Consider the following 11,404-nt stretch of genomic DNA (forward strand, 5'->3'; position numbering starts at 1 on the left):
AAGTATTGTTTGTTTATTTATGGCTGCGCTGGGTCTTTGTTGCACATGGGCTTTCTCTAGCCTTGGTGAGTGGGGCTGCTCTCTAGTTGCGGTGCAGGGCTTCTCATTGTGGTGCCCTCTCTTGCTGTGGAGCACGGGCCGTAGCACGCATAGGCTTTAGTCCTTGGAGCACAGGGGCTCAGGAGTTGTGGCTCTTGGGCTCTAGAGCACGAGCTCAGTAGTTGTGGCCCATGGGTTTAGCTGCTCCACAGCATATGGCATCTTTGACCAGGGATCAAAGTTGTGTCCTCTGCATTGGCAGGTGGATTCCTAACCACTGGACCACCAGGGAAGTCCTGTCTTTCTCTTTTTCCTTGTCTGTACTCTCCTCGAGTCTTCCCTGTCTTTCCACTGTCCCCCTCATCTGCCTGGTGCTAGTGTTTTGGAAGCAAGGGTGTACTGGCTTTGGATCCTAATGAAGCTCCTCGGGTGGGGGAGTGGAAGGGGAGCAGGCTGGGGCGGGGAACATCCTCCTGGCAAAGTAGGTACCCCTGTCATGAATTTTCCCTGATGGCCCAAGACAGGGAGGAGTTAGCTCCTTCACACACAGAGCTTCTACTTCAGCCTGGCAGTGAACTCAAAAGAAGGCTTGATGCGTCAGGAAGAGCTAGGAAGATTTGATCCAGATCAAATGTATGGCATCAACTGTTGAATTGTATTGCAGTGACAGGATAGAGCTTTTATGTTTGCTTGTTGTTTTTGGCTGTGCTGGATGTTCCTTGCATGCACAGACTTCTCTAGTTGTGGTACCTCATGGCATGTGGAATCTTAGTTACTGGTCCAGGGATTGGTCCCCTGCATTGGAACATGCATTCTTTACCACTGGACTTCCAGGGAAGTCCCAACAGGATAGAGACTTTGAAGCACCAATCTGAATTTTATCTGGTTTTTCTCTTGGGTGTGTGGGGCAGAGGAGTGAATAAGAGGCATGTGGTTTGTTTTGTTTTTCTATTTTTTGGCCATGCCACGGAGCATGCAAGGTCTTGGTTCCCTAACCAGGGATCGAACCCTTGCCCCCTGCAGTGGAAGCTTGATGTCTTAACCACTGGACTGCCAGGGAAGTCCCAGGTGTGTGTGATTTATGAAGGTGTTTTCTACCTCCTCTCCTTGCAGGTTACGGCCACACCGTGCCCCTGTCCGATGGGGGCAAGGCCTTCTGCATCATCTACTCCGTCATCGGCATACCTTTCACCCTTCTGTTCCTGACGGCAGTGGTCCAGCGTGTCACCATCCATGTCACCCGCAGGCCAGTCCTCTACTTCCACGTCCGCTGGGGTTTCTCCAAGCAGGCAGTGGCCATCGTCCACGCGGTCCTCCTCGGTGTGGTCACCGTGTCCTGCTTCTTCTTCATCCCGGCCGCGGTGTTCTCTGTCCTGGAGGATGACTGGAACTTCCTGGAATCCTTTTACTTTTGTTTCATCTCCCTGAGCACCATTGGCCTCGGAGATTATGTTCCCGGGGAGGGCTACAATCAAAAATTCAGAGAGCTCTACAAGATCGGGATCACGTGTGAGTATCCGAGTTCACGGACTCTGTCCCAGGGCTCTGTGCTTCCATGCTCCGCCTCGTCCACTCGGTGATCAGAGGCACTCATCAGAGCCCTGACTGCTTTCCATGGATGAATTTTCCATTTTGCCACCTTCCCATAACTTTCGTTTCATCATGATTCCCTTCAAAATTCTGTATGAAAACGTCTTATTATTATTGAGAGTTATTTTTCCCAGGCACAGAAAAGTACTGATCAGTTTCTTACTAGTAATGTAATAGTTATTTTATTTTATTCCTTAAAATCACTTTGTTTGCATTGAGTTATGCAACATGTTACTTTTACATACAAACTTTTTTCTTCCTTTCATTATGTGTCACTTTATACTTTCTACATTTTTTCATCACTATCCCTCACCCATCCAAGTAATATAAGTTAAAAGTTATGTTTTAACAAAAACAATCCAGTCAGTAAATGCACAGAAGACCTAAACAGATGTTTCTCCAAAGACATACAGATGCCCAGTTGGTATATGACATGAAATTCAACATTACTAATTATTAGAGAAATGCAAAACAAAACTATAAAGAGCTATCACCTGATACCACCAATCATATGGCCACATCACTAAAATATCTATACATAATAAATACTTTTGAGAGAATGTAGAGAAAAGGGAATCTTCCTACAATGTTGGTGGAATGTAAATTAGTGCAACCACTATGGAGAATAATATAGAGGTCTCTTAAAAAATAAAAATAGAATTATCATATAATTATGCAGATCCATTTTGGCATTTTATACAGAAAAGATGAAAACTCTCATTTGAAAAGATACATGCACCCCAATGTTCATAGTAGCCGTATTTACAAATAACAGCTTAGGTGTCTGCACCTAAGCACACACGTAAGAATGTACTACACAGAATAAGTTGCTACTGAACTTTTTAAATTTTAACAGAGTTGCTCTACTTTATTAAATATTTTAAGCTCAAGGACACCAGAGCTAGGATAACCTGTTAACAATCCATCACGTTCTTTCATTAACCAGGAAAATCATAAAGCAGTTGCTTATCTCATTTGTCCATCTGGTTCTTTTTTGAAGTTAAAATACGTTTGCTGCTTTCAGAATTTTTATATATGTAGGAACAAAACGGTGAATACATTGTTCAATGAAGTTCTTGGTGAAAATGAAAAAAAAAAGAATTTTATACATGGAAAATAGGCATTAAAATTCAGATGTCCAGTGACATTAAACTTTGAAGCAATTTTTAAAAATTCAATATAATACCATGGAAAACTTAGAAATTCATTCATAGAAAAATATTTATTTTTGTGTGTTCCTCTCCTGTCTTTTCACAATGCATAAAATTACATCATACTGTACATACAGTTTCCATTTCTGCTTTCCTAAGTATTTTTCAAGACTCAGCTCATGCCATGTCTTCTAGGAAATCATAATACATACGCAGGCAGTCAGATGTTCTGTCCTGGCCCCATCCTATGGTCTTTTTTTTTTTTTTTTTTTAAACCTGAAACACTGTATTAGTTTTGCCAAACATCAAAACGAATCCGCCACAGGTATACATGTGCTCCCCATCCTGAACCCTTAATGACAACAAAATGTGTAGTTGAACTACGTGTATTTTTAGCATTTCCATTAAACCATGCTCACCCAGGACACAGCCTTCGCTCATAAGTGCCCAGTGCTTTCAACAGTGCCTGGCTACCATGCAAGTTCAATAAATACTGAATGGTTACCAGGGTGATTTCAAATTTCCTCTAGTTACCATATTTATCTTTACTATCCACATATTATTTTACCAGGTGACTATACCATCACCTGGGGCTTCCCAGGTGGTGCTAGTGGTAAAGAATCTGCCTGCCAGTGTAGGAAACATAAGAGACGCAGATTCGATCCCTGGGTCAGGAAGATACCCTAGAGGAGGGCATCACTCCAGTATCCGCCTGGAGAATTCCATGGACAGAGGACCCTGGCAGGCTGCAGTCCATGGGGTCACACAGAGTCAGATATGACTGAAGCAACTTAGCATGCATGCATGCATACTATCCTCTAGTCCTACTTCTATTGTCAAATATTTAGATTGCTTCCAATCTAAATGTTAGGAGGCATTATAAATTACATTATGACTTGAGGCTTTCTTGATGGCTCAAATGATACAGTCTGCCTGTAGGGCATGAGACCTGGGTTTGATTTCTGGGTTGAGAAGATCCCCTGGAAAAGTGAATGGCAACCCAATCCAGTATTATTGCCTGCAGATTTCCATGGACAGAGGAGCCTAGTGGACTGCAGTCCATGGGGTCTCAAAGAGTCAGACCCAGCTGAGCATGCACGTACAGCACAGCAAACTTACCTGAAAGACATTTCCTCATTCTGCGTCACCACATACACCTTCACAGTGATCTGAAGACCAGGCGGGTCCTGAGGATGCTCGGTGTCCTGGGCTAGAAGATGATGGGTGGGGAAAACTGGCCCCATTCTGCACCTTTCTCTTCCCACCTTTTGTTCCATTCTGCCCTACAAGGTCCTTACATGGGGGTGGACACACTGCCTTGGTAATACAGCCACGTTCCATCAACATCCTCTTACAAACATTTGCCCCTGGGCCTGGGTGCATGTAGGGGTGCACACCAGTGATGCAGTGCCCTAGGATAGAGACCCTTGCAGGTACCATCACCCCTGCGGGGTGGGGACATTGTGCAGAGAATTTCCAAGTTTTAAATACATGAAACATAATCTGGAGTAAGGGTTGGCATGGGGTCCCAGAGGGCAAGCCCCATTGGCCCTGCAGACTCCTCATTCCATAGAAGAAGCATGATCAGAGTGGAAGGGCCTCTATATCTTAAGGCCCAGGTTAGGTCCATCTGCATTGGAAGGCAGATTCTTAACCATTGGACCACCAGGGAAGTCTGGGAAAACAGTAATTTTAAGTTGGTTCCAACATGTTTAAAATCAGTTTTCAGAAAAAAAAAAATTCATCAGAGAAAGGAACAAAAAAGTGAAAGTGAAAACTCTAAGAATAATAGAAGTCCCAATTTCATATCCCAGTGGTAAAATGTTTGAGGAATATTTTCAGAAAATAAATGAACTTGGGAAGCCAGAATTGGTAGCAAAATAGGAACAAGGAAGTCATTTATGGATGCAAAGTGACAGTTTTCTTAGGCTTTAATAATATAGCGTATTTTAGAAATAGCAGTGACATTGTTAGCTGAGCTAATTTGCAAATCTCCTTTTCCTTTATTCATTATTTAGTCAAACTCTTCAGTGCTGACAAAAATATCCATAGGATTTCAGACAAAAGCTGTGGAATTATAGCCTATCCACAAACTAACATACCTTTGGAACATTTATTTGTTCCACCCAGTACATCCTCTATGTAGAAATCCTAAAAAAAAAAAAAAAAAAAAAAAAAAAAAACACAGCAAAGTGATCTTTTACATACATGCACGCATGTGTGTGCTAAGTCACTTCAGTCGTGTCAGATTCTTTGTGACCCTATTTGATTGTAGCCCACTAGGCTCCTCTGTGCATGGGATTTCCCAGGCAAGAATACTGGAGTGGGTTGCCTTTCCCTCCTCCAGGGTATCTTCCCAACCCAGGGATCGAACTTACGTCTCCCGCATTGATAGGCGGTTCTTTACCACTAGCACCACCTACATATATATACGTGTGTATACACACACATATGCACACTCATTTGTATTGTGGTTTATCACAGAATATTGAATATAGTTCCCTGTGCTGTATAGTAGGACCTTGTTGTTTATCCATCTTGTTGTATATACTAGTTTGCATCTGCGAATCCCAAACTCCCAATCCATCCCTCCCCCACCCCCCCACCCCCGCCTTGGCAACAAGTCTGTTCTCTATATGGGTCTGTCTATTTTGTAGATAAATTCATTTGTGTCCTATTTTAGATTCCATGTATAAGTGATGTATGGTATTTGTCTTTCTTGTTCTGATTTACTTCAGTTTGTAAACTGAAGGTCCATCTGTGTGGCTGCTAATGACAGTTTCATTCTTTTTGATAGCTGATGGTATCCCATTGTATACATGTGCCACATCTTCTTTATCCATTCATCTGCTGATGAACATTTAGGTTGTTTCCATGTCTTGGCTATTGTGAACAGTGCTACTATGAACACTGGAGTGCATGCAACTTTTCAAATTATAGTTTTCTCTAGATATAAGCCCAAGAGTGGGATTGCAGGGTTATATGGTAGCTCTGTTTTTAATTATTTGAGGAACCCCCGTACCGTTTTCCAGTTGTACCAATTTACATTCTCTCAAACAATGTAGGAGGGTTGCCTTTTCTCCTCACCATCTCTAGCATTTGTTATCTGTAGACGTTTTAATACTGATGATTCTGACTGGTGTGAGGTGGTACCTCATTGTAGTGTAAATTTGCATTTCTCTAATAATTGGCAATGAGACACATCTTTTCATGTGCCTGTTGGCTCTCTGTATGTCTTCTTTGGAGATATGTCTCTTTAGGTCTAGAAGGTTAAGTCCCTCTTCATTTTCCTCTGGATCATCCCTCTTTGAGCCATGGAATTCAAAACATGCCCAGAAATCAGAGGAGGCAATGGATTGAATCATCAGCAGAAAGGTTGTGTCATGAGCGGATCTCACTGAGTCGCTGTCATTTCTCTCACACAGGTTACCTGCTCCTTGGTCTTATCGCCATGTTGGTGGTTCTGGAAACCTTCTGTGAGCTCCACGAACTGAAGAAGTTCAGAAAAATGTTCTACGTGAAGAAGGACAAGGAAGAGGATCAAATGCACATCATAGAACACGACCAGCTGTCCTTCTCCTCCATCACGGACCAAGCGGCGGGGGTGAAGGAGGACCAGAAGCAGAACGAGCCCTTTGTGTCTCCCCAGCCACCCGCCTTGGCCGATGGCGCCTCAGACCACTAGGATAGGGCTTTGCTGGGCCGTGCCCGGGCACAGGCTCAGGGCACAGGCTCAGGGCGGTGGGAGGAAGCTTCTCTTGTTCATTTTGATGAGGATGTAAAAGCAGTACTTTTTGTAAAATGGAACAAAAGAAGCTTTTATTCCAGAAGACTGTCTAAAATATGAGAAAATGGCATCTGTACCTGTAATTCATATGTGACAAAATTATCTCGGCTTTACTAATAGGAGAAGAAGAATACTTGAAGCAGGGTGCCATTGTGGATAGAAACAGATTTTATACTTTTCATTGGGAACTTTGGGATTTGCATTTAAATTGTTTAGCTGATAGTTAAATAGTGACATTTATATTTAAAGCAAAAAAAAAAAGGCATAGAGATGTGTTTTATAAATAAGTTTATGTGTACTGGTTTGCATGTACCCATCCAAAAATCATTATTTTTGTAGACTCTTAAGTTAAACCTGCTATTTATAATGACTAGATAACCATTAACTGTACATACAAATATAAATATGTTTATATTCTGTACATACGGTTTAGGTCACCAGTTCCTGGTATACTTCTTAACCCAAGGTTGTAGAGATTTTCCCTTTTGATTTCTCTTTATACTGAAGAATCAGAAGTTGCTGCAATAAAATAAGTGGAATAACACACTTATGCGTGAATTACTTTAGTATTCTGTTACAATAAATATTTCTGCTCACTTGGAATAGCTTGATCTGAAATGTCTACAATGTTTGTAAACATTTCTCTGGAGGTAAACAGGTAACGAAGCATATGATTTTGTTAAAAAGTTAGGATACTTTATTTTGAAAGTACATGATGATTTGCAGTCAGCTAATATTAAAGCATCGGAGAAGGCAATGGCACCCCACTCCAGTACTCTTGCCTGGAAAATCCCATGGATGGAGGAGCCTGGTGGGCTGCAGTCCATGGGGTCGCTAAGAGTCAGACACAACTGAGCAACTTCCCTTTCACTTTTCACTTTCATGCATTGGAGAAGGAAATGGCAATCCACTCCAGTGTTCTTGCCTGGAGAGTCCCAGGGACGGGGGAGCCTGGTGGGCTGCCGTCTCTGGGGTCGCACAGAGTCGGACACGACTGAAGTGACTTAGCAGTAGCAGTAGCAATACTAAAGCATAGGACCCAAACACAGAAGCCCCAAATGAACATATTCTGTCAGATTAGTCTGAGAGGTTTTTTTAGTTTATAAGCTGAAATAAGTAAAAATTGTAGCTGGTTGCAATCTTACACTTTAATATATCAAGAAAATGTTCCCCCACATAGATAATATGTATGCACTCCTTTGTAGAAACCATAAAGGCAGCATTCAAATGCTGTATGCAATCCAAATACAGGGCGCTATTAGGATTTTTTTTTCCTCATCTTTTGCTGAGGCATGCAGTCATGTTAGTTCCCTGACCTGGGATAGAACTCATGCCCCCTTGCAGTAAATGCATGGTGTCTTAACCACTGGACCACTAGGGAAGACCCTGCTAGGAATTTTAGAAGAGAAAATTAGGCCTTGTATGATAATGAAAGCTCAGTGACCCACTAACCAAGTCCCGTCTCCCATCAGAGCTGCCCAGGAGGTGGTACTTGAAGTGTTGGTAAAAGTCAGCATCCTGCCGGTGAACAACTGAGCAGAGCATCCTTGCCTTGGGGCTACCTTGGCAAGCTCTCTACTGCCTCCTTAGCCATCAAACATCGTATCCCCTGACTTAGAACAAGGGCCTTCTATATAGTATAAAATCCCGTCTCAGAGCAACAAAGCCAGAAGAAGGAATGACATCCCCTCTGTAGCGCCTGGGACCCCAGCTCTTGTGATGGGTAGCTGTCCTCAGTGGATCCTTTCTAGTGTTTAATTCAAAACACGCCCTCCTGTCCCTCTGACCTGGGTTGTGCTGCCCTGTTAGCATGTTTCTGCCTATGTTCCTGGCTGGCTGTCTCCACAGTGGGAGACTGCTCACACTGAGTAGGTAATTGGTAAAGGGAGGAACTAGAGACTCCTTAGAGGATACATGCTTCATGGGCAGGCCTGAATTTGAGAAGTTCATGGGATCAGAATGATTGGTACCATGCAAAGATGCTAAAGAATATAAATTGGAAAAAAGGTAGATTATACCCACGGAATGCCATTACATTTTAGTCCAAGCAGGAAACTCATGGGCCACCACTGCTTGAGTCTAATCTGAGAGGGGAGTGCAAAATACAAAAAAACAAGGAAGAGCCTGAAGGGAAAATTCTGAGTCAGGGTGTCAATAAGCAGTTGAATGTAATACTTCACTTTCAAAGCTTCTGTAAATCTGCAAAGAATATGCTTACTAGGCCTTAATACCCTTCACATTGTTTTTGTTTTTTAGTATTTGTTTGCTTCCCTGGTGGCTCAGATTGTAAAGAATCTGCCTGCAATGCGTGAGACCTGGGTTCGATCCCTGGGTCAGGAAGATCCCTGGAGAAGGGCATGGCAATGCACTCCAGTATTCTTCTGTGGAGAATTCCATGGACAGAGGAGCCCAGCAATCTACAGTTCGTGGGGTCGCAGAGTCGGACACAGCTGAGCGACTAACAGGCAGTGTTTATTTATTTATCTGGCTGTGTCACGTCTTGGTTGCAGCACACAGGATCTTGGCTGCATCACGTGGGATCTTATTTGCGGTGCACAGTCTCTAGTTGTGGCTCGAGCTCAGGAGTTGTGCTGCATGGGCTTAGTTGCTTCCTTGCATGGATCTTAGTTGCCTAACTAGGGATTGAATCCACATCCCCTGCATTGCACGGTGGGCTCTTAACCACTGGACCACCAGGGAAGCTTCCTGTTTTTGTTGTTTTTAATGTGAAGCATAAGGTTTTAAAAATGGAGCAGGTTTTGCTTCCCTGTTAGATATGAAATGTAAGGGGAAGTGTATTCCCCGGACTTTATTTCTGCCACTGGCCAGGGGACAGATGATGCACTGGGCTTCTGGGGGAGGGGGAAGCTGTGTCCTGGAGAACAGAAGCAGGATCCCCTGGGCATGGGGTAAGGAAGTGGGAGGCTGGGCAGAGAGGCTCCGTCAGAACTGTCATTGGAACCTTCTGGTTGGAGATGAGCGACTGTGAAGTTGAAGGTCAAAGAAGGTGGATTCTGAAAAAAAAGAATCGAAGCATGAAAGAGTATAAACTGAAGGACTGAAGTCCTGGGCAGTTTTTGAGACTGAATTCTTAAGAATCCCACAGAACGCCCTGAGGATAGAGATATGGCAGAAATCATTGTCCTTTGTTGTGTGTGAATTTAAAGTCACATGTGTCCAGTAGGTATGTTGATTTTGGAGCAGCAGATACACTGAACATGAGGAGAGAACTGTGTCTCAGAAAAATAGCTGCCCAGAAATGAAAGGGACTAGAGACAAAAGCTTCTCCTGTGGCTTGGCGGTAAAGAATCAACTTGCAACACAGGAAACACAGGAGACTTGGGTTCAATCCCTGGGTGAGGAAGATCTGGAGAAGGGAATGGCAACCCACTCCAGTATTCTTGCCTGGAGAATCCATGCACAGAGGAGCCTGGTGGGCTACTGTCCATGGGATCGAAAGGAATCAGACAAAATTGAAGCGACTTTGCACTCACATAAACCAAGGCATTACAGTCTCCAAAAGAATCTTTTCTTTTTTTTTTTGGCATGGATAAAAGTATTTTATTTTTTGTTGTTGTTGTTTTTCTCTTTATTTTATTTATTTTTTTAATTTTAATTGGAAGCTAATTACTTTATAATATTGTATTGGTTTTGCCATACATTGACATGAATCTGCCATGGGTGTACATGTGTTCCCCATCCTGAACCCACCTCCCATCTCCCTCCCCATCCCATCCCTCTGGGTCATCCCAGTGCACCAGCCCCGAGCGTCCTGTATCATGCATCGAACCTGGACTGGCGATTCATTTCACATATGATAATATACATGTTTCAGTGCCATTCTCCCAAATCATCCCACCCTCGCCCTCTCCCACAGAGTCCAAAAGACTGTTCTATACATCTGTGTCTCTTGCTGTCTCACATACAGGGTTATCATTACCATCTTTCTAAATTCCATATATATGCATTAGTATACTGTATTGGTGTTTTCTTTCTGACTTACTTTGGTCTGTATAACAGGCTCCAGTTTCATCCACCTCATTAGAACTGATTCAAATGCATTCTTTTTAATGGCTGAGTAATACTCCATTGTGTATATGTACAACAGCTTTCTTATCCATTCGTCTGCTGATGGATATCTAGGTTGCTTCCATGTCCTGGCTATTATAAACAGTGTTGTGATGAACATTGAGATACACATGTCTCTCAGTTCTGGTTTCCTCAGTGTGTATGCCCAGCAGTGGGATTTCTGGGTCGTATAGCAGTTCTCTTTCCAGTTTTTAAAGGAATCTCCACACTGTTCTCCATAGTGGCTGTACTAGTTTGCATTCCCACCAACAGTGTAAGAGGGTTCCCTTTTCTTCACATCCTTTCCAACATTATTGCTTGTAGACTTTTGGATCGCAGCCATTCTGACTGGTGTGAAATGATACCTCATTGTGGTTTTGATTTGCATTTCTCTGATAATGAGTGATATTGAACATCTTTTCATGTGTTTGTTAGCCATCTGTATGTCTTCTTTGGAGAAATGTCTGTTTAGTTCTTTGGCCCATTTTTTGATTGGGTCATTTATTTTTCTGGAGTTGAGCTGCAGGAGTTGCTTGTATATTTTTGAGATTAATTCTTTGTCAGTTGCTTCATTTGCTATTATTTTCCCCCATTCTGAAGGCTGTCTTTTCACCTTGCTTAGAGTTTCCTTTGTTGTGCAGAAGCTTTTAATTTTAATTAGGTCCCATTTGTTTATTTTTGCTTTTATTTCCAGTATTCTGGGAGGTGGGTCATAGAGGATCCTGCTGAGATTTATGTCGGAGAGTGTTTTGCATATGTTCTCCTCTAG

At 42.7% G+C, this 11,404-nt stretch overlaps 1 protein-coding gene across 1 annotated transcript in view; it reads left to right on the plus strand.

The window, feature by feature from the left end:
- The window catches only part of KCNK1 (potassium two pore domain channel subfamily K member 1), a 69,282-nt gene extending 62,169 nt beyond the window's left edge, over positions 1-7,113 (plus strand). Inside the window, exons 2-3 of the mRNA XM_025284519.3 lie at positions 1,153-1,548; positions 6,206-7,113. Of these exons, the coding sequence (XP_025140304.1) occupies positions 1,153-1,548; positions 6,206-6,465 (656 nt within the window). The 3' untranslated portion in view covers positions 6,466-7,113. The remainder of the gene's footprint in view (positions 1-1,152; positions 1,549-6,205) is intronic.
- The last annotated feature ends 4,291 nt before the right edge of the window (positions 7,114-11,404 follow it).

This window comes from Bubalus bubalis, chromosome 4 (assembly GCF_019923935.1).
Source record: "Bubalus bubalis isolate 160015118507 breed Murrah chromosome 4, NDDB_SH_1, whole genome shotgun sequence".
In the NCBI taxonomy this organism is placed as follows: domain Eukaryota; kingdom Metazoa; phylum Chordata; class Mammalia; order Artiodactyla; family Bovidae; genus Bubalus; species Bubalus bubalis.